Source organism: Callorhinus ursinus, unplaced genomic scaffold (genome assembly GCF_003265705.2).
Source record: "Callorhinus ursinus isolate GAN/ISIS: 27379988/994484 unplaced genomic scaffold, GSC_fseal_2.0 scaffold94, whole genome shotgun sequence".
Classification (NCBI taxonomy): domain Eukaryota; kingdom Metazoa; phylum Chordata; class Mammalia; order Carnivora; family Otariidae; genus Callorhinus; species Callorhinus ursinus.
The window spans coordinates 1,367,221-1,394,941 of NW_027397156.1; the positions used below are offsets into that span (position 1 = coordinate 1,367,221).

General features: G+C 49.1%; 1 protein-coding gene across 2 annotated transcripts in view; it reads right to left on the reverse strand.

Moving 5' to 3' along the window:
* VWF (von Willebrand factor) overlaps window positions 1-27,721 on the reverse strand; it is a 140,328-nt gene that overhangs the window by 31,185 nt on the left and 81,422 nt on the right. For both annotated transcript variants that reach the window (XM_025851854.2, XM_073888725.1), the window contains 17 exons: window positions 25,410-25,544; window positions 23,230-23,376; window positions 20,551-20,691; window positions 20,232-20,345; window positions 18,590-18,746; window positions 17,630-17,788; window positions 16,809-16,944; window positions 13,374-14,752; window positions 11,090-11,206; window positions 10,853-10,993; window positions 10,445-10,588; window positions 7,713-7,877; window positions 6,744-6,787; window positions 6,253-6,430; window positions 2,122-2,342; window positions 1,592-1,784; window positions 1,082-1,423 (listed from right to left, as the gene is read on the reverse strand). In XM_025851854.2, the coding sequence (XP_025707639.2) occupies window positions 1,082-1,423; window positions 1,592-1,784; window positions 2,122-2,342; window positions 6,253-6,430; window positions 6,744-6,787; window positions 7,713-7,877; window positions 10,445-10,588; window positions 10,853-10,993; window positions 11,090-11,206; window positions 13,374-14,752; window positions 16,809-16,944; window positions 17,630-17,788; window positions 18,590-18,746; window positions 20,232-20,345; window positions 20,551-20,691; window positions 23,230-23,376; window positions 25,410-25,544 (3,913 nt within the window). The remainder of the gene's footprint in view (window positions 1-1,081; window positions 1,424-1,591; window positions 1,785-2,121; window positions 2,343-6,252; window positions 6,431-6,743; window positions 6,788-7,712; window positions 7,878-10,444; window positions 10,589-10,852; window positions 10,994-11,089; window positions 11,207-13,373; window positions 14,753-16,808; window positions 16,945-17,629; window positions 17,789-18,589; window positions 18,747-20,231; window positions 20,346-20,550; window positions 20,692-23,229; window positions 23,377-25,409; window positions 25,545-27,721) is intronic.

Sequence of the window (27,721 nt, forward strand, 5' to 3'; positions counted from 1 at the left end):
CACAGCTATGAAGAGTTGCTTGGAGAAAAGGTACATGATTCACTTGTCCCACTCTGGCCCTGCTCAACCCCTTCTCACGATGCCAAGGCAGGTGGCAGGAGTGTCTAAGGATATAGAGCACCAAGCATTTTCCCGTAAGTACAGAGTGAGTAGCCGGGGGTAGACAAGGAAACTAGTAAGTAGAGAAGGGCTATGGCTAACTCAGGAACTATCATTTGCCCCTTGAACTGCAGGCAGGTTGAAACGAGGCACTACCATCTAATGGACTCAGAACAACAGAGCTGGATGGAATCTAAGGGTTGCTTGTCCAACCATCTCATTCCGAGATGCAGAAAGCAAGGTCCAGATAGAGAACAGCTGATCACCTCCTGAGCTGGGATTAGGGTGCCCAAGTCCTCCAGCCACAGGCTAGAGCTGCAACAGTTCTATGATAATAAACTCTGAGACTCCAAGATGCTTGCATATATTGATTTCCCTCCAGAGAAAGTCAGGGATTATATTCAGTAATTGGAGGGTAGGGGGCTGAAGTTCAGTGTTCTTTTCATTCCAGTGCCCCCTGAGGCAGGAATCACATCTGATTCATTATGGTATGCCCTGCATGCTAAATGATGAATAAATGCCAAGTCCAAGTAGGAGAGCTGACCCTGGGGAGGCACCTCCACTAGCAATCCATGGTCTTTCTAATTAAGATGCTTCTTGGTATTTCATTGGCAAAATTCCACTCACACTTCAACATCCTGCTCAGGCATGGCTTACTCTGTGAGCCTCTGCTAAACTTGGGGTAATTTCAAATCAGAAATGTGACTGGTCATTCTGTACTTTGCTGATGCCTATATGTGTCCAATACATTAAAGTCACATTTGTCTGAACTATAGAAACACTTCCATTTACACAGCATTCTACACCCAAATTACTGAAACATCTATCATCTTATTTGATACTAAATAAGATCCTAGGTAATGGGAAAAGCAGGGATTTCGATCTTTATCACCCAGAAAAAGAATATGAGGCCCAGAGAAGGTTGAGCAAGACCACAACTAGTTGGTCTTCACAACTTTACAGGATGCCTTTGGAGACTCACCACAGAAATTGGTCCTCCTCCAGTCAACACAGACCCCCTTGGTCCGACAGAGGTGGGCATACAAGGCAATCACCTCACACACCTGCTCCTGGTGGCAACTGTCTTGCTGGCACATGGCATAAAAAGTGGTTGGAGTGAGGACCTTGTGGCACTCGGCAAACAATTCTGAGAGGAGGACCTGGCAGTGGGAGTTGCTGGAGATGGGACACTGCTCCCAGGAGAGCGGTTGGCACGTCTTCCCTGGCTGCTGCACGGTCCATTCCTGGACGAGCGCTCTCCAGTCTGTGGTGACCGTGCCATCCCTCAGCACAAAGTCATTGGCTCCGTTCTCGTCACAGATCCCTAGACAGATGGGGAAAGGCAAGATTGGTAGCCCTGGGTGCCGACATACTGATGTTGGAGACCTGGCCATTCTCCATGCCCACCAGCATCTGAACCTTACAATCACCTGGACCCAGAAATACAAGCAGCCAAGAATCCTGAGACCAGAGCAAAGGAGAAAGTTCTCACCACAGAGACCATATGTCTTTGAAGCAAAGGTCTTGGGGCTGAGCTGCAGCTGGAATTCATTGTTTCGTGGAGTGAACGTGAAGATGTGGCCAAGATGGTTGAGTCTGATCTCATACATGATGGTGCCATAGACATTGACTTCCATGTCCCCACCCACGTATGGGACAGGGACCAGTCTCCCATTCACTGTCAGCTGTCCAAAGAAGATAGTGATTCATCAGTAGTCACACAATAAGGAATCCTAGAATTTCACTCTTAACTTCTTCCCAAAGTTACCGACAGTCTCAACTCCAGTGTCATCCACAAACTCTGATATTTGGCAGTAGCTCTTCTAAGGTAAAGGAGCTTTGCAGAGCTTGACAGAACAGATTATTAGAATCCTTTACACCCCTCCTAAAAAGGTGGTGCTCTGCTGGTGAGGCAGAAGGCGGAGTCCCTAACAGACACACCAGCTAAAACCAACCAGCAGCGGAGGCGTCTTCGAGGTTCTGTTGCTGCCTTGCACGGGACCCAGAGAAAACACCCCTCACCTGCATATCACTGTGGAGCTCAACTGAGAGGCCGTCATGCTTCACCTCGATGGATTTCATGCAGGCCTGCCTCACCCCAGGGCTGCAGGCACCATTATGGAGAATCACCTCCAGGTCCTGCTCCTTGTTTTGAAATAGGACATACGAACAGCTGCCAGTCAGGTTGAAATTCTGCCCATCAAAGGTCACGATGTGCCGGGTAGAGCTGCCCATGCACACACCTGGACGGGGAGAGCAAAGGACGGATGTGACATTCTCCAAACTCCCATAAGTGCAAAGAGGCAGGTGTTACCAAGCTGCACACAGTTAATAGAACTGAGAGCTGAATGGACCCTTTGAGGTCATGCAGTCTAACTTCCCCCTTTTTACGGATTAGGGAACAAGTTCTGAGGGATAGAGTAGCTTAGGTAAGTAACACTTGGCCAGTAAATATTTTTCTAGAGAAGGGTTAGAAGGACAAGTATCACATAAAAAAAAACATGGAAAATTATAGAGCTATATTTCCAAAAAACTTTAGCGTGCGAAGTGAATGATCTCCTCTACAGGGATGCCTTGGCCCAGGAAACAAAGTTAAGTCTCAGGGTTGTTAGGACTTGTTGAAATCATGAGGAGCTAAGCGTATCATGAGCTTATGAGCTCATTGTAAAGAAAGTTCACCTAAAGACACATGTGTCTTCTCAGCTGCCAAGTTTCTAATGGTACAAGAGGCCATGTTGACTTGATCCTTTAAGAGATCACACAAGAGGAATATTTCTGAAGCCAAAACAAATGATTGGGTCTCAGCACTCCCTCATTTGCCACTCATTCATTCACATGATCAGCAAATTCTCAAGGTTCCTATTAAAACACCACTTGGGAATACTAGTCATCTTGCATCTGCATAAGATGATTCTGTAAAAATCCCCCCATGGAAGGCACCACCACCATGCATGATTTGAAAGTTATTCTTGGACCAAAATGAAGCTGGAGATGAGCTTTCCGGAGCAACCATGACCATAGCTATGGTGGTGGGTAAATAAAAGCCCAAGAACTGAGAGGCAGACTCGGTGGGTCAATGAGAATGCACTCATGTACCTCACTCACACCAGGTCTAGGCAACCTTCATCTGCACGAGGGGCCTGTAGATCAAGCAGCATGGCCACTAACAAAGGAGGGGGCTGGATGCACCAGCTGTCAGAGCTGAGCAGCCTGCTAGGAGCTCTTCCACTCAAAATCTCCTGAGTCCTAGAGTAGATGGTCCCTTCCAAGGGGCAGTACTGAACGCCTTTGGCCCGCCGACACCCATGCTGCAAGTGGCCCAGCTGTGGAGCGTGTCAAGCCTTAAGGAGATCAGCCCCAACTGCTATGAGGATGTAGCAAGTCACAGGCAAAGAAATGGCGTCAGCTCACCTGCGGCCAGTTAGCAGAAGTGGCTCTGCCCACGAGGGCACTAAACTGTTACAGTGAAGTGGGTACTTCAGAGCCAGAGAAACTCAAGATTGAATTCGGCTCCCACCCCTTGCTTGTGCTGTGATCTGGGATAAATTAGTTCACTTCTGTGATCCTCTTGTGTCCCTGCTGCTGTCTTTGAACTGATAGAGAGGATTTCTGGGCTATGTTTTTAAGCAAAAAAGGCAAAGCTCATTTGCGAAGAAGGATAAACCTGGAATGAACGAGGTCGGTTGCCTGCATGAACGTAGGTGGAAATGAGCAGAAAGGACAGAGGAAAGGGGAGAGTGGAGTGACATCCGAGTAAACCTTTCTGCACATTCTCACATTTGGAGCCAGGTTAGTAATTCACATACCGAAAACAAACAAATGAATAAAATCAGCAAGGATGGGGATGAGGGAAACCCAAAACGGAATACAAACAGAAACAAATTAAACTCATGGTAATGAATAACATAATTACACGTGCGGAGGGGATAACTTTGGGGGAATGTACTATGTACTCAAAGACAAAAGATACAAAGAATTGTATACAAATATCGTACTCTAGCTAGTAGATTGGTTTTCCATCCAGGCATTGGTTAGCAAATTCTGAAAATACTTTGTGTGTATTCTGGGATTAAGCCAACATAGACACATATTGTGGATAATGGGAGCCAGGCTCCTCACTGTGTGAGAGAGTGAGCTGGGGATGTCAAAAGGACACGAGTCAAATTGAAAGGACTCCCAGCAGCCAAATCCAGGACCAGCTGACCAAGAAAATAAATAATGCTAGTAATTGATTCTACCCCCTAGAATAAAATAAGAACTGATGAGTCCATATTGATACAAATAATTAATTGAATTAATAAATGACAGAGAAGGAAAAGTTCTTCCTTTCAGTAGAATTCCAACTAGTAAATGTGGAGGGAATGATGGAAATCAAAAATCACTGTTTGGCAAACACTACGATAAAAATTGTGTCAGGTAAGGATCACCCATGCATGGTAAACTCAGTGGGTAAAAGTATATTTCCATAGTTCCAGAATATTTCTGTACACGATCATTATTAACTGCAAGGAAGAAAACAGTAACTTTACAGTGGAAAAATCTGGTAAATACCACCTAAACCAAGTGATCAAACTTACCATCACCTGTAATGAGGCAAATTGATAACATGTGCCTCCTCTTGATAAACCCAAAAAGACACAGTATGTCTTCTGGGTTATTCTTGACAACATGTATAATCTGACTCTAACTCAAATTGAGGGACATTCTACAAAATTACTAGCCAGAACTTTTCAAAAAAAGGTCAAGGTCATAAATATCAATAAATACTAAGGATCTGTTGCAGATTTAAGGAGACTACAGAGACATGATAACTTAATGCCGTGTGTGATTCTGGGTTGAATCCTGCATCTGAACAAAGGACATTAGTGGGACAACTGACAAAAACTAAGATTTTTATGGATGTATTTTACGGATGTTAATTCCTGATTGTGATCATTACAGTGTGATTATGTAAGATCTGGGTAAAGATATACAATCTGGGTAAAGATGTACAGGAAGGAATTCTTTGTACCATTTGTGCAACTTTTTTTGAAAATCTGAAATTATTCAAAATAAGAAGTTTTAAATGGTTTTAATTTAAATTTTTTTAATCCTTAACAAAAAGAGCCTAAATCAAGTTTTACCACTTCTGATAAAAGAGAATATAAAGAGGGGCGCCTGGGTGGCTCAGTCGTTAAGCATCTGCCTTCGGCTCAGGTCATGATCCCAGGGTCCTGGAATCGAGCCCTGCATCGGGCTCCCTGCTCTGCAGGAAGCCAGCTTCTCCCTCTCCCACTCCCCCTGCTTGTGTTCCCTCTCTTGCTGTGTCTCTCTCTATCAAATAAATAAAATATTTTTTTAAAAAAAGAGAGAATATAAAGGGTAAAAAAAATCAAGGGTATAAAAGGAGTCCAGAGGAGTATTGAGGGACTGAATTTAAGAAGAAATTTGTTTGCACAAAACTCCTATTGCGTTGTGAGTCTCACACCCCCAGGTGCCCCACTAAGGACAAATGGGACACCTGAGCCTTATGAATAGGACTTTCAAGAGGCCCCTTCCAGAGAGGGGTCTGTGTCCCACAAGTGGGACACAGACCCCTCTCCGGGGGGCAGGCAGCCCAAATTGGGATTAAGGAGCTGTTTTAACTCTAACTCAAGTTTAAGGTTTTGATCCTTACACGGGGATGGGCACCGAATTACCAAGTTGAGAGTTTGTTTTTTAATGTAAAGGAACCATAGAACTCTTTATGAATAAACAGAAATGATGAGGTCTGGTAGCTGGACTGGTTATCCAGTCCAGGGAGATCATTTATCCCACTAAATAAATTGTCAAGGTAGGGTGGGGGCATCACTCTCACTGCTACACTTCTCCAGCATAGACTCCTAAAGGCTGACTTGCCAACAGCCAAGCTGAGCTCTGACCTCAGAAAATCAATTCTTCCTTCTTGTTATGCCTTATCTGGGGAAGTGCTTTCCAAAGACACAGGAGGAGAACAGTGATCCCTGGGACTGAATGAAAACACGTCTAAAGGACACAAAGGGGAGGAAACATGGGTGAGGGAGCACTCTGCATATAGTGAGGAGGGAAAGGGCCTTCTGGTCTACCCCTCTGCACAGTCATGCTAAAAGTACTGCCCCTATAACACTGTCCAGGCTGGTAAAGCAATGGACTCACAGGGGCAGGTCCAGCGGCAGCCACAGGTCTCCTCCACCCTGAGAGGGGGCTGGCCATTGGGGCAGGAGGGCCTCGGCCCTCGGTCACAGTTGACCCGATGACTCTTCAGCAAGGTCTGGCCATCTGGCAGGCAAGTCACTGTGTGGCACTGGTCTGGCAAGGTCCAGACATCCCCAGGCTGCAGAAGAAAAAAGCAGATTCAGGCAGGCATAGGTTGAGTCAGTCCTGCCCTAAGCCCATCAACTGGGCAACTGACCCCCTCTAAGGATACACACAGACTAGGATTTGCACATGGGCCCAAGCAGCAAGAAGGCAGAATACAAGATTTATAGGTAAAAACCTACACACACACACACACACACACACACACACAAGCAGGATATAATGGTAAGAGCGAGAACCGGACCAAGACAGAAAGAGGAACAAGGGGGGAAAAGCACCCCAAATACTCATGCTGATCTTTTTTTCAAAGTCAGCTGAAAGGAACTCACCCTCTTCTCGTTCCCATCCTCATCCACACAAACTCTCACGAACCCTGAAACAGACACAAATAAGGTCTGAGGTCCCACCCATTATGCAGAAGTTCCAAGCCATTCAAGAAGTCTGCTTGGACACCCAGGCTTGTCTGTGAAGTGGACTTCACTCTGCAAAGGATCTGAGAGGGTTCAACCATGAGGATGCAGGTCCACCGAGCTAAGAGGTGGCCATCCTGTGGTTTTTTTCCGGCATGCTTTGCGGTTCTTAGTAATTGTGGTGACAACAACAGTCAGAGCACAGAAATCCCTACAGTGCATGGTCAGTATCTCCTTTTCCCATTTCACAGGTAGACCAGTGCCTAGTGAGGGGAAGGGGGAGGAAATGAGGCAAGACCCCCAAAATGTGAAAGAGATCTTTAAGAGTCCTGCCAGGAGAGCTATCTTCCAGCAGGAAAGGGCAATAACTCTGTAGTAGGTATTGACTCATAGCTAGTTCCTTAAGGAATATAAATAAAAACAAGTAAAAAAAATCATATATAGTAAAAAAAAATTCTAAGTCCATTTAAACTATGATACTTTGGTATTAGATTCTATGTTGCTGTTTTTCTAAGGCCCTGTATACTCATCCTGAGAGTAAATATAGGGCGTGGGGAAGAAGACCATGGTGTGCGGGACGCTGGGGTTCCCTGCTTCTGTCTTCCACTTCTTTGTCCAAAATCACTCTGCACAAGTAAGCACGGGCTGTCTCTGCTAAAGTCTTGATGGGCAGTTAGGATGGAAGGAGGGCTATACACAGAGAACTTTCTGGTAGCCCCTTGGGTGTTTTAGTATGAACTTCCCATGAGCAGAAACTTAAAGGTCCCGGTCTATGTAACTGTCTTCATCAAGGCCTGGCCAACCTCAGGCCAACCTCAGGTGTCTAGAATGGGTTTTGTTTTTGTGTTTTGTATTTTGAAGGAGTAAAAAATACATGAGGAGACTCACCAGAGCACAGCTTGTGGAAGAAGGAATTTCCTAGGGTGGCCATGGTGGAGAGATCTTCGATTCGCTGGAGCCTCAGCACGTTGGAGCCGGCATTTGGGCCTGCCAACCTCCTCAACTGGGCCTCATCATACCGATCCCCAATTCCAATGGGGAACACTGTCACTCCTGGGGTTAGCAGAGGAACAAGAAAGGGTCTGTGTCAACCTGCTTTGGTAAGCTGGGCCCCAAATGCACAGAGCTGCAGCTGTACCCAGCATCTGTACAGAGCCTCGTATTTTCCAAACGGGTCACATAAACCGATCCTGGGAGCGAGACATTCAGTCAGTCAACCAACGTTAATGACACCACTCTGTGCCGGGTACGATTCTAAGCAATGGGGACACAGTGAACCAAGCAGATGAAGTCCCTGTCTTTGTGGACCTCGCCCTGGGAAGAGACAGACACCGGACACAAAAATAAGTAAATATCCAGTATTTCAGATGTGTATGAGTGCTTAGGAAAAAAACAAAATGTGATATGAGGATGGGAGTGCCCAGAGGTAGGAGCGGGGGTTGCTGTTTCACGCAAGGTGGCTGGAAAAGCATTTGGTGAAGAGATGACATCCGAGCAGAGACCTGAAGTAAGGATTGAAGGAGCCATGAGGATATCCCAAGCAGAGAGAAGAGCGAGCACAAGGGCTCGAGCAGAAGTATGAGTGCGTGCTCCAGGGTGGTGGGAAGAGAGCAGATAAGAGGGGGTAGAGCACAGACCATGCAAAGCTTCATAGGCCATGTAAGGACATAACATGTTCTCTGAATGAAATGAGAAGACAGCCAAGACTATGGAGCTAAGGAGTGACGTGGGCTAACCAATTTTTTTTAAAGATTCGTTTATTTTAGAGGGGGGAGGGGCAGAAGGAGAGGGAGAGAGAGAATCCTCAAGTGGACTCTGCACTGAGCATGGAGCCCAACATGGGGCTCAATCCCAAGACTCTGAGATCATGACCTGAGCCAAAATCAAAAGTTGGGCCCTTAACTGACTAAGCCACCCAAGTGCCCCTGGGCTGACCAATTTTTAAAGGGTCGCTACAGCTGTCATGTTTATTATGAACTACAGGGGACAAGGGTTGTGGCTGAGGTTCCATCAGAAAGCTCTTACAATAGTCCAGGTGGGAGACAAGGGTGACAGTGGTGGGTGCGGTATGGTGTGGTGTGGTGGGCTACTCAATATCTTCTGAAGGCAGAGCTGTAGTTTGTGGATGGACTGGACAGGGTCTGAGAGAGAAAGAGGAATCACGGATGCTGAAGTCCTGGGCCTGAGCAGCTGGAAGGATGGAATGCCACTGTCTAAGATGGGAAAGACTGTGGAAGGAGATTCAGATGTGAATTTGGTTTATGTTGAGTTTCTCTTTAGAACATCGAGGTGGAGTCAAGGTGAGAGATCCAGGCAAGAGACGGGAATATTGAGGTCAGCAGTGTATGAATGGATTTAAACCCATGACACTAAATGAGACCACCCAGGGGGTGAGTGTAAGAAGAGAAGAGAAAATGTCACAGGCCTGAGCCCAGAGTATATATGTGCCCATTAACAGATGAGAAACTGAGGCTTTGAACAGTTCAATGACTTGCCCTAGAGCACGTCTGTTTCCCCCAGACTGCAACTGCTTTCCTTCCAGATGAAACTCTTTCTTGGGATTCATGAGAGAAGAAGTGTCTCCACCCTGAAATTCCCCAGTTCAGTTCTCTGGAAAGTTCTAGGTATTTGCAGTTTGTTTAAGGTTAGAGCTGATTTTCTACCAGCAACTTTTCTGTTCTTGTTAACTCATTGTATCATCCAAATGTATATCCTTTCCCTTTTAGGGTCCTTTTCCCTAAAATAATCAATTTTATAAACATGTCCCCTTCATTCATTCAACAAACATTAGATGGCCCCCTATTTTGTGCATCATGCACAGATGACAGGAAAATAAGCAAGCTGTTGCCCTTGCCCTCAAAGACCCCCAAGTTCTGCAAGAAGCAGATATGTAACAAACAAATACAATGTCACTTGCACATGTTGAGTTGTTCAGATGTGGTACAGGAAAGGGAGTGGATAGCTGTCTTCGGAAGACATCAGAGCAAAGATAACTCCAGAGCAGGGTTTTGAAGGATGAACAAGTCTCCAGGTGGCCACTTGAGGACTTAACATCATTCCACTCACCCAGCGCTCCCTGGGCACCATGCCACCTGCCCTGGCTCACATTCCATCGCTATTCACAGCACAAGTTCACATGGGGCACCAAAGCTGGGTCATGCCCACACCTGTCCCTTTCCTAAAGCTGCACCCTTTCTCTTGTCCAACCAGCACCCCACCCACACCTGTTAGGCTGGTACTGGAAGAGGTCTGATGGTTCCCACGGCCCCATGAGTCACTCTGGCCTCAGACATGGTGAGAGTAGGGACAGAGCAAGGACACCACCTCAAAAAGGAAAGGTGTGAAGGTCTGACCCAGCCCTGGACACAAAGGAAAAATCTGGAGAAATTACAGGTGACAGCCAGAAGCATGCAGACCAATGAAGGACAAACACATATTTATTACTGTTTGATTTCTAAGTAACACGGGGATTGGGCGACTTCCTGCTGTTTGAAACCAGGCCACAGGTAGCTCTGCAGCACTCACAACCATCCAGCCTATCCGAAAGCATCCCCCCGCCCCAGCCCACGTTCAGTGCTCTAGTGGTTTAGGAGAGTCTCGGGATCACACTGGACACTTACGGTTGGATGTGGCAGCATCGGCTGCAGCATCCACTGAATCCGCAGAAACATCCGTGACGAGGATGACCACTGCCTTCGAGGCTCCAGGCCTGGCACCATGCACTTCGGAGGTGACATATCGCACAGCATAGTCCAAAGCATCCCCTGAGAATGGAAAATAGCCCACACCGAGTCAGTCCTGACAGCAGGAATGCCGGGCATCCTGTCTCATGGCAGATCCTTAGGTGGTCAAAACGGAACGATTCAGAGACAGAGAAACACACACTGAGATCCAGAAGGGCAGCTAGGCTCGCACACTTTCCCAGAAAGGAAACTAGCCCAACGAGCCAAGGGACCGGCCAAGGTCACTCAGTCCCGGAAGCCAAGAATTAAGACCAGATGAAGCTCCCAGCCACAGCAGTAGGTTACCAATGTGGCTGAGGCCTCCCTCCCGCTGCATGAGGTCCACGTGGCTCAGGAGGTGGGCTTTTTCGTAGGCCACGTTCCACGGCACGGCGGTGATGGTGGAGCTCCCGTACTGCAGCACCGACACCTGCGTGAGCCGGGGCCCTGCCAGGAAAGACGACATGGGAATCACAGCCTGGATCAGGCGGAGCCCCCCAGAAAGCTCTCCTTCCCCACCGGCTCCTCCAGGGCACCACTCACCTAGATTAGCTCTTGAAATGAAAGCCTTGGCGAAACTCTTCATCTCCTCAAAGTAAGAATTGGGAAAGCTGGAGGAGCCGTCCAGAAGGAGGGCCACGTCCAGGGGCTGGCTGCAGTCTGCGAAGAGAGCAGAGGTGAGCACACAGGGTCTGGCCGCCAGGCCCCCTGCAACACACAGCACATCCAAGGGCGAGCAGGATGCTGCTGGCTGCGCGACACCACAAAGGGGAGGGTGTCTCCACTGGTCCTGCGTGGTGGGAACACAGGCCAGGGAGGAGCGAGAGGGGCCCATGAGTGCCCCAGGTCTGGACGTGTTGGAAAGACTCGAGTCTACCCAAGGCAGTTTATACGCCTACAGATGAAAGCGAGAGGCATTGGCTCCCTCAGTAACTGGAGGCTGCAACTCTTCTAGAATTGAACAAAATACCAGAACGGCACAACAGGGAGATGGATGGCTAAAGGAGATGGAGAGGCAGCCAAGGGCTGGGGGCTGAGCTTGTGTGCCGTCAGGTGTTAGGGCCAGTGAAGGTGCTGTAAGGTGGTCCAGCTCTATGCGACTGGCGCTCGTGGTAATGTTTGGGCAGAGTCATGATCACAGTGCAGAAACAACCTCTGGCCGAAAAGCCATTCCGAGATTTGATAAGAAGATGTTACTACTGTTCTCCTCAGCAGAAATATCACAAGAATGTCAATAAATCTGTGGCTCTGGTTAAAACCAAAACCAAGACACAAAGGCACTTACAACAAGTGTGAGGATCAGGAGACGTTTAAAGAAAGTTATTCTGGTGTTAGTCCTTCATTCCTTGGGTAAATACCCAATAGTGGAATTACTGGATCATATGGTAATTCTATTTTTAACTTTTTGAGTAACCTCCATACTCTTTTCCACCAATTTGCATTCCTGCCAGCAGTGCACAAGTGTTCCTTTTTTTCCACACCCTCGAAAAGATATAGGCATCCCTCTGTTTACAGCAGCATTATTTACAGTAGCCAAGACATGGAAGCAGCCCAAGTGTCCATCCATAGAGAGTGGATAAGAAGATGTGGTGTAAACACACACACACACACACACACACACACACACACACTGTACTATTATTCAGCCATGAAGAAGAATGAAGTATTGCCATTTGCAACAGCGTGGATAGAACTAGAGGGCTGACCTAAAGCTAAGTGAAATAAGTCAGAGAAATACAAATACCATATGATTTTACTCATATGTGGAATTCAAGAAACAAAACAAACAAAGAAAAAAGAGACAAACGAAAAAAACAAACTCTTAACGACAGAGAACTAACTACTGGTTGTCAGAGGGGAGGTAGGGTGGAGGGGTGAAATAGGTAAAGGGAATTAAGAGCACACTTATCGTGATGAGCACTGAGAAATGTGTAGAATTATTGAATCACTATGGTGTACACCTGAAACTAATATGACACTGTGTGTAAATTATACTTCAATTAAAAAAAAAAACCAATAAAGCTCTTAGGGAAAAAAAAGAAGTTAGTTATTCTGGGATGGTCCCGAATACTCCAAGGAATGTCTTGAACACTCCTCTGCTCAAGAACTAGGACCTGATTAGACATTAGCATCAGTTAAGAAGGCAGTCACCTAGCTCTGGTGGCAACCAGTTTTTGAGCACTTGGCTATGTGCTGAGTACTGTTCTAAGTAAGCATTTTACAAGCCCTATTGTTATCCCCAATCTACAGATGGGCAGACATATACACAGAGGTACTCGCTCAAAATTACCCCCAAATTATTACCAAAAATAAATTGCCCCAAATCACCCAGCTGGTAAGGGGCAAGAGTTGAATTTCAAACTAAGGTGGTCCGGCTCCAGAATCTGAGGGTTAAACCTGTCACCTAACTTCCTGGCCTTGCCCCAGAGATCACCAGCTACTTAGAGTGATTGTATCCATCCAGCGTGGTCAAAGCTGAGAGCCACTACATTTAACAGGTTACCTCCAAGCAAGGCATGGGATTGGGTGGTGATGAGGTTGTGTGATAAAGCAAGACTTGTATTTTTCACTCTATATCCTTGACATTGTTTACATTTTAACAATAGCCTCGGGTAACCTTTCAATTTACAAGCACACTCAATAAGAAAAGATCCTCCCTCTGCCAAAAGATCACAGATGCAACTCCCTGGCTGGGAGGTGAGGAAACAGGGCCCTCTAAAGGCCAGGGTTTGACTGAAGGCACAGAGCAGGGAAGCAAGATTGAACCCAAGAACTGCACCTCCACCAGCCCTCAGCAGCCCTCACATCGGGCAAGGTGCCCACCTACCTGGGGTGGGGGCGAGGGTGGGGGACTGCGGCCCCTCTCCAGAGCAGCACCTCTGCAGCACCAGATCAGGTGCCTCTCGGGGGAGCGTCTCAAAGTCCTGAATAAGGATGGGGGCATTGGGCCAGCTAATACTCTGCAGCTCCTGCACATCGGCGTGAGGGCCCACTCCAATGGGCACCACCTGGATGTCTCCAGGCATCCGCTTGATCTCATCAGAGGCGGGGTTTCCTGTGACCATGTAGACCAGGTTAGGGACCTGCTCCCGATCCCCCTGGCTGACAGAGAAGCTGTGTTCAGACAGGTACTGCAGGGCCAGCCCGGTGTTGGTCCTGTTGCCGCCCCGGTATCGGATCTCCCGCACGTGCTGCAGGACCTCCCCCTTGGACTGGGCCTCGCTGAAGGTGTACTCCACAGCCACCGTGTAGGAGTACTGCAGCACCGTGACGTGGATGCTGTCCTGGCCCACGTCCATCCGCTGAATCACCTCCTCCATGAACTCCCTGCTCTTGTTAAAGTTGGCCTCACCAATTTTGTCTGACCCTTCCAGGACAAACACCACATCCAGAACCATGGAGTTCCTTTTGGGTCCCGATGATGGAACCCCCAAGAGCTCTGGACCCACAGTGACCGGAACCATAGGGGGGTGCTGAGTAGGGGCAGGTGCTTCCGGGGCAAGGTCACAGAGGTAGCTGATAATCTCATCTCTTCGCTGCTCCAGCTCGTCCACACCACTGAGCACAAAGGCCTTGTTCTCGGGGGCCTGCTTCTCGATGTTTCGGATCTGCTTGAGGTTGGCGTGGGGCCCGATGCCCACGGGGATCACAATGACTTTCTTCTTCTTCAGGCCCTGCACATAGCGGATCAAATTCCGGGCCAGCCTCGGGGGCTCCTGGCTGGCCATGAGGATCAGGGCGATGCGGGACGCTTCGGGGCGGTCAATCTTGCCGAAGATCTGGAACAGTGTGTACTTCAAGACCTCGCTGGTGGAGGCCACCTCGCTGCCCACGTACTTCACCTGGCTGGCGATGCGCCGCAGCTCTGAGGGTCGCTTCCGGTCCTTGAGCTCGATGTAGGCATGGGAGCCATCGTGGTACTCCACCATGGCCACGCGGATCCGCTTCTGGGAGATGTGCAGACGCTCCATCATGCCCACCACAAAGACTTTCAGCACTTCAAACTCGTCCTCAGACAGCTTGGAGGAGCCATCTAGCAGGAAAACCAGGTCCAGAAGCTTGCTGCAGTAGAAGTCATGGAGAGGTGGCTCCGGGGTGTCCTCCACATACGGGGTGGTGGAGGCAACGGGGCCTTCCGTGGGGGGCACCACGAGGCCTCCAGGTTCCCTGCAGGCCTCACAGGTGAGGTTGACGCCCTCACAATGACTGCAGTAGGGAGAGAAAACCAGAAATGGTTCAGGAAGGACCTCTGGGCACTTCTTAGCCTTATCTAGAACCATTCCAGCCTTCCCACAGAACGACCTGCCAGGCCTACCTGAGCTGAGCTCCCAGGGACCACTCCCCTACCCAAGTGACACATCATTTTTTAACATAGGTCCCCAAATAGCACCCCTACACATGCAGCAAAGGCCTCCCTTTATTCTAGAAGCCAAAGCTCCAACCCCTTGTAGCACCTGAGGAAGATTCTTTCTTGCTTCTAGGCTGTCCACACAGCCCTTCAAAGTCAATGTCTTTTCAACCTACACCTCTAGCAGCATAAATATTTAATTCTAACCCAAACTCTCTCCCAAGTGTCTCCAAAAACAAGTATCGCTCTAAAATGTTGATGCTGGCCAAGGCATGTGAATGTCCTATTGAAGATAAATGCTTTACCTCATTTATTGTACCAAAATTTAAACTGAATAAATTTTGTACCATGTTTAATACACTGGGCCTTAAGAAAAACAGAAAAAAGTGGAATGGAAACATTTTGGAAAGATGAACAAAGATTCAAAATCCCAACTTTATCCCAGAACAAAGTTGGAAATAGTATTCAGGAAGGTCCAAGATGTTAGGGGAAAAGACAGTGGCTCGATCATTCCTCCAACAACCGGGTGGTGAGCACCTGTCATGTGCCAGGGAGAGGCTAGGCCCTGCACCAAGCCCCAAGCACATACCCCAAGTCTGTAGCAGAGCCTTTGCCCTCACATAAATTCCGGCACTACCAGGCCAAGTTTCCAGTCCCTTCTGGTCACTCCTCACCAGTGTCCTAGAAATGGCAAGGTACGCCAGACCACAGGTGAAATCAAGTTGCCCTATGGGAGAGACCCATAGAGGCCAGGACTTTCTCCTATTCTGACACTCTGCCTTCGAAGCAACTTGCCTTCAGCACCCCCAGTAAAGCCAAGAGGCAGCAGTGCCCTGAGCCCTGAGAAGCGTCCCCTGTGGCTTGCCTCCCAGGTGATGTCCCCAGCCTGCTTTGGAATTACCGTCCACAGCTGTCTGAAGCCAAGGTATGCACCCTGGTAGCTGCCCCTCCCCACGGACCAGCAGGGGGAGGTTGGGAGAGGGCCCTAAGCTTTCATGCCTGTGTGGCTCAGAACCCCAAGCCAGTGTTGGATTCATCCCCGTCTTTATTCCTTACAGCCTCTGTTTCAACATGGGGAAGGAAGGCAGGCAGGATCTTACTGGGAAGTTAATTCCTACTTCCCCGTGGCCCACACGATTTATTGCTTCAATCCTTGGTTAACAATGCATGAGTGACATACTTTCTAGTTTCCTGTGTCTGCTAGAAAATTTACCCTAGGCAGTGCTCCCCCTTGTTTGTACAGATGGCGGCGGTAGGATCTGATTCTGGCAGCTGTGGCCACAGCCCTTCCCCAGAAAATTTAAGTTCTCAAGTTCAAGTTCCCATAAGGCTCTATCCGTGTCAGGATGTGGTGTTAAACACATCAGCGTCTGAATACATGTTCCCTACTTGGGAGCAAAGCTTCAGAAAGCTCAGAGTCCACCCTGAGGACTCCTTCTCACCTCCACAAAGGCCAGTTCCCAGAGGCAATCTGAGTGAGAGCCCAGGGTGCAGTGATGAGTGTCTTCCCTCCCAAATACGAAAGTCCCCGTCCAGGGACCTCGGCTGTGGCCCCAAGGTATCTATGTCACACTGAGGGGTTAGGGCTCTGAGTAAAAAAGAAATGACTTCCAAAGGCACCTGTCCTTGGACTAGATGCAACCTCCAGAGGCAGTAAGAGACTACCTCCTTCCTTAAGTGAGAAGAGGCTAAAAACCCCAGCCTCTTAAGAGGTGTTTTCTGGGGAAGCAATGTGGTCTGTCCTTAAAGAAAGAGAGGCAAATTCTAGAAATAAAACAAACCCAACACTCAACTTCTCAATTCACACAGCAGAGTTCCTCCCCACACCTCCCCGCCCCCGCCCCGCCCCGCCCCGAGCAGGACCCTGAGAAGAGAGTGAGACCCTTCACTTCAAACACCAGGGGTCTGTTTTACCAAATCTGGCAGTGCTCGGGGTCATCGGGGTTCAAGGTGATCTTCTTTCCTGGGGCCAAGCGACGACCAGCCACCTCACACACGGGACAATCTTCAGGGTTGATGCAGGTCTGCAAAAGCTCGTCCAGGATTTTCCCTGCATGACACATCCCTCGTTAGCAGGCAAAACTCTCACCTTTCCCACAAGAAAGACTCCGTTTTAACTTATGGGGCACATCGCAGAAGCTGGTTCTGCCTGCCTCCCCCAAGGGGCACCTCAGCACTTAGGGAGCAACTTTCCCTCTTCGGGCCTTGAATTATCCCCCTGCCAGACCGGGCAGGGGTCTTCCTTCACCCTCCCTCACCGCACACAAGCCTCAGGACAAATGAAATCTTCTCTCCAAGGGTCATTTCACGCCAGCGACGAAGATAGCTGATGACTCCCCGTCTGCGCTACCCCCTAGAGGAGCCAGTAGCCACAGGCGACTAGTTAAATTTAAATGTGAATTGACACTAAACAAAACTGAAAATTGAATTCCTCAGACACAGGAGGAACTTTTCCACTTCAGCAGAACTTTCCCATCCTGGCAGAACCTTCTATCAGAAAGTGCTCTCGGTGATAAGCCCATGAATAGGGGTACCCGAGCACTGTACCGGAGCTCAAACTGACAAAAGCCTGGCTGGCCTGGCTTGGATGGAAGGCCACCTTGAAGCAGAGCCAAAGGGGTAGGGATTGGGGACAGGGCAGCGCTAGGCAAGGCCGAGGAGGAGCACGATGGGGAAGCGCCCTTCCTGAGAGCCCAGCCCACCGGCCCGTCCAGCCCCTGGGGCAGGCGCCTTACCTGGAGGGCAGTGTGCATGGCAGCCTTCGACACACTGCACGGGGCACGCCAGCGGCTCGGGGTGCTGGCACGTGGTGGGACAGGCAGGGGCACAGCTGTTATAGCGCCACTCACACTCATACCCATTCTCGTGGAGATTCCTCTCCTCGCAGTTCTGGGCTGTGTAGACAGAACATGATCGGTCTGTGCAACCCGAGAAGCCAGGACTGCACCCAAGTCCCCCAGAGAGATGGTGGTGAGACCCACGGGGGTGACGGCCCTGGGGGAGGCGACGGTGATGGGAGGAAACTAAGCAGCATGGCAGTCGCCAGTATTCGAGGCCGCCTGGGTTTTAAAGCACCTAACCGGGGTGGGGGGGGGGGGGCGCCTGGGTGGCTCATTCAGTCAGGCGTCTGCCTTCAGGTCAGATCATGATCTCAGGGTCCTGGGATTGAGTCCCGGGTCGGGCTCCCTGTTCAGCGGGGAGTCGCTTCTCTGTCTCCCTCTGCCCCTTCCCCTGTTTGCACTCTCTCTCTCTCCAATAAATAAAATCTTTAAAAAAATAAATAAATAAGGCACCTAATCAGGAACCAAATGGTTCTGAATCAGTTTTCCATATAAAAACAATCAGCTGCTCACACCCGAGGAAGAAAGACTCTATAGAAAAGTATGCGTTGCTCATTCACACTGGCAAATATAATAGCCAGTGTGAATTTAATCACGCTATCGACTTCCCTCTTCTCTTCGTCGCTGCTCCACCTTCCCCCTCTTCTGGAAGTTTTCTACATAGTGACGTCTTCACGCGCCGTCCCCCGTCCCTCCTCACTCACATCAACGTCCTGACTCCCTTCAGGCCTCGCCATCTGTCCCCAGACGGGCGCTCTGTCTTCTCTCCCACAAAGGAGTCCTCCTGCACCCCCACTTCGAGGTTTTAAAGTCTGAGGGAGGCTATGTGTGACCACAAGGGACGTGAGGACTCACGACACAGAGTGGCTGTCCTCCAGGCCAGCGCCTTGCCGTGCCGGGCGCACACATGGGCGTAGGCAGCAATGGTGTCACAGAAGCAGGTGCAGTCCCCGGGAGACTCACAGGAGCAGGAATCGTAGATGCAAATGTCCAGGTAGGGCTCGGGGTCCACCTGCAAGGGAGCCTTGTGGTGACCAAGCCTGGGCACTTAGCAACTCTGGCTCTCGATGGGCGAGAACATTCTGGGGGTCAGAGTAGGGCAATGGGGGCCCGGGGGGAAGGAGACATGCTGATCAGTGACCCAAACAGGGAGTGGGTACAGAGGCATAATTCCCAGCTTCTCATCTGGACTCCAATAAGAAAAGTTGAACGCCGGAGTGCTGCTGGCCTTCCACAGAATGTACTATGCCTTGGAATTTTCCAGAACATTCTCTTCTATCCATCTTCCCACATACCTGCTCAGCTAGCCAGCCATCCCCATAACCCACTCCCAGCCTCACGGGTGTTTGGGTATTTCGACATAAAACAAACAGACGTACAAGCTGGTCACCTTCCTCCCTCGCCTCATCCAGCAAAGCGAAGGAGGAAACACATTAGGACCGCTCACATTGCCTCGCTGAGGCGCTGTGGCGCTGTTCCGCTGGACAGCCGGGCTGGCCTGGGGCCCCCTGGACTCTGCCCCCAAGCCCACCCACCCCCCACCCACACTCAACCACAGTAACCACTTCCCACCTCCCCCGCCCCCACACACACTGCTGCCACACTAGCCTTCTCCAAGGCAGTGGTGATAGGAATGAATCCAGACACTAAGTGGGTCATTGTCTCCAAGACATTCCAACAATCCTGATTTCCCCGGCCGCCTGGCTCTCGGCATTCCTCCAACTCAGATGCCCAGGGTTTCCACCTAGCTGGGCACTCTGTGTACTCTCTGGAGCATCCTCAGGGACTACAGATCAGAGGATGGGTAGACAAGGAGCGCTGAGGTACAGGAACTCAGCCAGTCGCTCCCACGTGTGGTGCCACAGGGCAACATGTGTGTGTACATGGCTGTGTCCATGTATATATGTAACTATATACATGAACCCACACATACAGCCACATACATCTGCACATACAGAGAGAACACGAGTTCAACTCTGGGGAACTGCTTGTCGCCCTTTGAGATAAAGACCCCAAAAGAGGTCATAAAATGAGGCCTCAAAATCCCTAGAGTCTAGGCCAGAGAACAGTTTCTGTCAGACAAGAAGCCGGAGCTCAAGGGTTTTGTGAGGGCAGAGAGTGCTCAGGCCAGGCACGCAGCAGGAACAGGAAGATGAAATCCTGGCTTTCATGTGGGAGACAAGATCATTTGTTGGGGGACAAGCCCTAAGACTGAGGCCAAAAGAGAGGCGCTGGCAGGTGCCCAGAAGAGCTACACTTTGCATGGGAGGAAAAATGATTCGCCGGCATCACCTTCCTCCTACGCCGGCCATTATGCTTTCTGTTTCCCAGCCTGAAGCCAAGAAAGGGAGTAAAGAGCTGACGTGATGATATAGGTCATTTCCAAGCCTCCGAGGTAGCAGACGCAGTGCGAAGCTCATGCGCCAAGTGCCCGAGCCACGGGGCCAGCCCTCTGCAGTCTTCTGCCTCCATTCCCCCCACCTCCCCCAGCCCTCACCAGCCTGTTGCAGTCCTGGAAAATATCACTGGTGAGGATCCTGCAGAAGGAATCCACCATCGTCTGCTTCATGATGTTGTTGTGGCAGACGGCAGGAGACGAGTCTAGGGGCACCTGGGGAGCAGGGTAAGAGGACACAAATGGACCCCCAACCAGTCAACCCAGAAGGATCCAAGAGACCCTCCTGGCCAGCCCTTCCACCCCAGCCGTTCATACCACCCCACACCCCACCCCACCCCACCAGCCCCCATGGGATGGGTGGGGACCTTCCAGGAAGCAGGCCTCGTGGGTCTGGGCCACACGGAGAGTCCAGACATACTTTGCTGGTGTCGGCACACCGCGGGTTCACTTTCCAGGAATTCCCAAAGTCCACCGGGTCCTCTTCCACCTGGAGGCTGCTGCTGGTGAAGTCATTGTTCTGGATGCCGTCAAAATTCCCACATAAGCCACACACCCGCTCCTGACAGACAAGATGAGATCATGAGCATCATAAACCTCAGGGCAAACTCTCCGATTTGGGAAAAGGAGGGCTCCCCGGGGCAACACAGGGGGAGGCTCATCAGAGAAGGGGCGGCCAGCAGAGCGATGAGGACAGAGACCCAGAAGCAGACCAGGGCGATGGGCAAAGCCGGGTCCCTGCCGTGGTCTCTCCCAGGCTTCCTTATGCAGCCCATCTTAAAGCTAAACAAAGGTTATTCACGAAGACGGCAACCCGCCCACGTCCCACAGTCCACCAAGGGCAGAGGTGGAAATCAGGCAGTCTTGGCCCTGGTAGCTCCGGGATAAATCATCTCTCTCCCCAGTAATGGGCGGAGCAGAGAGAGGAGCTGCTTCAACATTATGTCAATGAGAGTGTCCAGGTCCAAAGAGGGAATGTTCTGGTCCTACTTTACCGCGGACAGGCAAGCCCATTATCTGAACGACCGCAGTCTGTCCAGAACAGGCTGTCCAGGATTCTGCTCTATACTGAATGCTACCCCGGTCGACATCATATTTCATGTGTCTCCATGTTCACCTCTCATGCGTACAACATGCACATGTGCGCAGCTACGGGTCCCGAACAAGTCATTACTGAATGAACAGAAACCATCACATAAGGACTATGTAAAGAACTAGAAATATCTGGACTGCAAAAGAAACAGCACGATGCTCTTGAAACATATTTAGAGCCCTGTCTCGGCACAGAGAGATGTGACTTGTTCTATTTCAGATTTGGTTTGGTACAAGGGTGAACTTACTGGGAAACACATAAGAATGTTCTCACCGTTGAACAAAAGTCCTCATAAGCCCCGAGAGTACGGCTCCTGTCCTTGTAAACTACCACTCATTCCAGTCCCTCCTCTCTAGCCACACTGGCCTCCTTGCTCAAACACTCCAAACACCATCCACAGGAGGGCCTTTGCACACACTATTCCACCTGCCTAAACTCTCTTGTCTGGATATTTAGATGACTCACTCTCTCCCTTCCCTGAAGGCTCTGTTCATGTCACCTTTGCAGACAGGTCTCATCGGACCAACCAAGCTAAAATAATAGCCCCACTAGAATATGATCTCCACCAGGGTTGTGGTGGGCAACACCATGCCCCCTCCCCAAAGATGTCCACGCCCTAATCCACACATGGCAAAAGGAACTTTGCAGATATGATTAGGTTAAGGCTCTTGGGATGGAGAGGTGGTCCTGAACAATGTAGGTAGGCTCGGGATAATCACAGGGTCTTACAAGGGGCAGAGGAGATGTCAGAGTAAGGAGAGTGAGGTGACAGGAGGAGAGAGGGAGCTTGGAAGAGGCTGTGCTGTTGGTTTTGAAGATGGAGGATGGGACCATGGGCCAAGGAATGTGGGCAGGCCCCAGAAGCTAGACCAGGCAAGGAAACGGATTCTCCCCCAAAGCCTCCAGGAGAATGCAGCCCTGCCAACCAGCTTTATACTTTTGACCTCCAGAACCTTAAGATAATAAATTTATGTTTCTTTTTTAAGCCACTAAGTTTGTGGTAGTTTGTTATAGCAGCAATAGGAAACTAAGACAAGTTAAAACATATATATATATATATATATATATATATATATACACACACACACCCATATATGTACATGTGGGTATGGATGTGTAGATAGAGAGAGAGACACATATATGTGTATATAAAAATAATACATATTATACATAATAACAATATCTATATTATATAGACACTATATCTGTGTGTGTGTGTGTGTGTGTGTATATATATGGTTTTTTTCCCTACTTTATCCACGGTGCCCAAAACAGTGCTTGACACATACTAGAGCTTAATAAGGATTTGGTGAATAAATGAATGCGTGAATTGTTAATGCTTTCTGGAAAGAGAGTGGGTGGCCACAAGAAGTAAGGGCCATGTAGTCTCCCCTCAGTGCAGCTGAGATGAACGGTGCTGTCAGAGATGCCCCGAGACTAAATCAGCCACCAGAGTAGAGAGAGCACTTGTCCCACACTCATCAGTTAGAAAAACAAAGTCCCAACACACTGTCAGAACCTGGCCACAAATACCATCACTTTCACAAAAGCAGGGTACCAGCAATTCTGCAAATAGCTCTCAAACCGGGCTGGTCGATGGCTCGATGGCAAGGCCACACCCCAAAATATTGTGCAGGGTTATCATAATAGTGTGTGTGATCAGTTTGCCTCTTCAGGTTAAGAAACCTTAAGAAAAGCTGTTGCCTGATCTTTCATTTCCTTCTTTTGTGGATATAAACTGCATGCCTAGCAAGGCCAGTCAAGGAACTGTTTGCTGGGTTGGGGGGGTGGGGGGCACCCACCATCTTTCCTACATGCGGCTAACTCAGGAAAACAGCCAAAGCTGACTCCACGGACCTGGAATCCATGGTCTTACTTGTGTCAGGAGGGAGACCGGGCTGGAGGACCACCCACTCTCACCCGCAACGGTGGGCAAGCCAGTGGGCTGAGGAAGGTGCCAACAGTAAGTCACAGATAAGATGAAGAGGAAACAGAAAATCCCCTGACCTGGTACGTCCGCTTCAGGCTCACGAAGATGCTCAGGCGGTGGTCCCAGACCACGGAGAGTGCCTTGCCCAGCAGCAGGATGATGTACTGACCCGACTCCACCACCTCAAAGTGGGTCTCGTCCTTCATGGGCTTCTTCACATTCACCTGAAGGATGACAAAGCACGAGAACAGGGAGAGTGGAGGGCAGGCAGGAGTGACTGGCTCCTCCCTCTACCCCACACCCCTGCCTGCCACCACAGCCCTCCAGAACCACAGGTCGTTTGCCCCACCTGGTCAGAGCATGTCCCTTCCGGGCCAGCACCCTGCCTGGACGTTTCTGGGTCCATCTTGCCTATCACTGCCCAAGAATCCTATGACTAGCCGATGACAGCAGAGGTGGCAGCAAAATCATAATTAGGAGATTAAAAATACAATGAAGCCAACTAGCAGAAGGTAGCCATCACTGTACCAAAAAAGGATTTTTTGATACTTGATCATTAAATGCATGTGGTCCCCTAGATTGGTTTTAACATGAATATGATTTGAAGCATCTCTAGGCAATTCATGTAAAAATCTATCCGTTTATATAAATGAGCACTAGACTCTTCCCTTTCCTTCCCTCTCTCCCGCTCCCCAGAGTCCCTGTCGCCAGGAGTCACCACTGACAGAACAGGGAGACCATGGCAGGAATCATGGATTTCAGTTTCCAGAAGGGCTCTGACCTGAGCCCTTGACTTAGCACAACTGTCGCCAGTGCTGAATACTTAGAGCCCATTTCAGCATGTTTGGCTGACTAATTTGTAAAATTGAAGTCATTGCTAAGGGCCTGTCACCCCTTTGCAAGGGTTCTCTCCTTAGTGACGTACCAAATGCAGAGCTAATCTTAAGTGCACATCTCCTATTCGATATCACCACGGTCATGCGTCCTTTGAAAGAGTCAACACTGCTGACCCACAGTCAATAATGGGGAATTCTCCTCCCAATCCCCTGAGATCAGTGGTGCATATTTGCAAGAAGGTAGGGATGCGGGCTGAGACCATGGAACAAAATGAAGATACCAGGACAGGTCTGAGCCCAGAGCCTGGCACTCCCTGGCCCTCCACATGCAGCTTCTGGGGTCCCACCCAGACCTACAAGTCAGAATCTCAGGGTGGACTCCAGGGTCAGTATCTTAAGATGCTAGGTGGTTCTTCTGCACCCTTCTGAGAACCACTTCATAAACTCTTAGTACACAAGGACTGAATCTCTTTACTTCCCTTTTGAGCTCCCTTAAAAATATTTTATCTGAAAAGAACTGAAAAACAGAAAGTAAAAATCCCCCAAAACACCATCACGTCCCAAAATAAATGTTTCTGTGTGTTACATATAATGTATATGTATATATTTGTGTATATGTCATTTATGTGTGTATATATGATTGATGTGTATATTTGTATATATTATATATGTACGAATTACATGTGCACACATGTGTGTATATGTACACGTGTACATGTGATATACATGTATGTGATAGATGTATAGATATGTATGTGTATATGTGATCTGTGTTTATATTATGCATATATGTGTATATGGTATATGATATATGTATACATGCTACTTATATACTATGTGTGTACATATGCACACATATATTACATGTGTACGTGTATGTGTATGCACATGTGGTATATCTGTATGTCACATGTATGTTGGATGTGCACATGTGTGTGTTGTGTGTGTGCATGTGTGGGTATGATCTGTGTGTGTTGTGTGTATGGTGCGTACACGTGTGTGTACATGTATGTATGTGTGTGTATACTGATATGTGTATATATAATATGTGTGTATATTTATATCTATACATTTAATATATAGATACATATATGAAAAGGAAAGGCCTCCTGCCCTCCAATCCCCACTCCACCCTCCAGAGGTAAGCACTATTCTTTGGCAGATATAGTTACACGTTCTTCTCCACACACATCTCCGTACTTCATTTTATTAAAATGGGATTGCGTTATCCATAGTCATCTGCAACTTGTTCTTCTCATAGATTATGTCAAGGTCACATGATACAGCTCTACCTCATGCTCTTTAATGGCTGTACAATATTCCATCACACAAGTTCTAAACAATGCTTGATACCTGCCCTTAATCAGCTGACAGAAGAACAAAGGGGGTATGAGGGTGGAGGGGATAAGGCTGGCACTCACCTCCCCATCAAACAGCTCAATCTCTCCTCCTTCCACCAGGATGGTGACCCGCTTCTTGCATTTCACTGAAGGGTAGCTGCACCCCTCGTTCCCCACCAGGATCCGGAAGGTCCCAGGGTTACTGTCACAGTAATCCTGGAGAAAGGGGGTGCCAGGAGAGAAATATTACCTCTGCTACCTCTCCCCAGATCAGAAGATGGGTATCTCATCATCTCAGACCATCGAAGGATACGTGTTAAAGGATGTTACCATTCCATGCACGTGTGTGTGTGTGTGTGCGTGTGCGTGCGTGCGTGAGACGGAGAGACAGAGAGAATGAAATTGAAAGGGAAAGAGAATGAGATGGGGGTAGGAAGAGAAAGGACAGGTTTATCATCTTCAGCCATTACAGATGAACCAGAATGCAAGCATGAGGAAGAGAAGGAGGGAGAGAGGGAGAGGGGGAAGTGGCCTGTGGTATGCTTTGCTGAACATATCAGCCTAAAGGCCCCTACCTAGAACCTGTCAGTGCTTAGTCTTACCCAGCTAACTAGGACAGTTTGACCACATTGGCACTTTGTGGCTCTCAATTCTGGCTGAATCCCTCTGGACTGCTGGCCCAGAAATGTAACCAAAGGTCATTTGACACAGCTCCATGGTGCTGAGCTACCACCTCTGGTTGGGAATAGAGGATAAAGAAGTGCTGGTCCTTGCTGGTCAGTTGCATAGAAAATTAAGGAAGGAGAGACACATTTCTAGCAAATACCTCCCCATGGTGACTATTGCTGTGGTATGACAGGAGAAAAAAAAAAAAAAGACACTCAGGAAAAGGTGTGAGCCTTGGTTCTGCCACTTATTAGATACATTGAGCAAGTCACTTACCTCTCGGACACCCCCCCCCACAGACACATGCACACCTACAATCTGCCCCTCTAAAAGACAGAATCAGCCCATACTGGGATTAAGTTAAATGGGTCTGTGTTGAGTTAATGGGATTGTGAAGGTAAACGAGGGAACAAAGGTACAGATGCTTTATACATGGTTCTTGTCATCCGCTGAGATTTGGCTAAAAAAGAGTCAAGTCTTGATAAGGAAGAAGGGAGAAAAGGGAGGATCCAGGACAAAGTATCAAAACGGACAGCAGGACTGGCTATGAAGGAAAACAAGCCACCCACAGAGAAGCACAATTTGAAAGGGACTCTAAAACTGGCCCACTTAGTAAAGCTTTGGTTGGGCAGGGGAAAAGCTGGGGAGCAATAGATCTGGCCAGCTGCTTCTTGTGGCACTGAATTAGTCTAGTCATGTTTTCTGGACGCTCATATTTGAAATTGGCTGGGTGGTTGAGTTCTAGGGCTGGTGTCACCTCATCTTTTGCTACGAAGGTTGGGCAGCAGATAATCAAAAGACGGGCTGCCGTATATAATCTGTAGCAAAGCTCTAGAGCAGAATACACGCCAGGTTCATAAGTGTCAGTAAAACCATGTCATGATGTACATGCCCTGTCTCCCCCAGTACACTGCATGCCTCTCTGGGGCCACACTGGGGCATGGGAGATAAAGGCTCGGTGAGTTGGTTCTATTGCTCACATCCAGCATGCTCTGTGCACAGCTGCTCGGCACTGCTGCTGGTTCCGCCCCACTCTCAGCATGCCCTGCAGACATGCAGGCTCAGGCACCCTCACTGCCTGACTCATGGGGCCCCACAGCTCTTTCTCCGGGGCTGAGGCTCCTACGGGTTTGTGGTCCTCACTTTCGACCACGCCAAGCTCCTACCGCTCCTCCCGAGAATGGAGACGGAGAGACCACATTTGTTTAAAGCTTCACAGTCAAGTTGTCTCATCCCTCATGAGAAAAGCACTCATACCTCCTTGCTTACTCACTTTGGTGTCAACCAGCAAGAGGAGCTTACAGGAGTCCACACGGTGGGGAGAGGGAGGCAGAGGGGCCGGTGCCCTCACTCACCAGCTAGGATTTCCTGGGCAATATGACTTTTCTGTGTCCCTGCTCTTCTGAACTGGACTAGGTTAGAAATGGAAATGGCGGACAATAGGATCATAGGACGGGAAGCCGACTCCAGGGATTATTCCAACTGTCTTCTCCTGGGCCGTTCACCAGGGCACTAGTGGGGGGGGGGGCTCAGTCTAGCCTGGGCTGCCCTCCCCACTGTGCGTCCTGACAGGCTGTGTCTGCCAAAAGGAACCGATGCAATTTTCTAACTCCACGTGGGTGCTAACTTGGGCTGGTGGTCACCTTGCCCCCACACCCATCCCAGCCAACAAAGGAGCTTCTGCCCTGTTCTTGTAAGTCTCCGGGTCAGCTGAAGGAAAATGCACC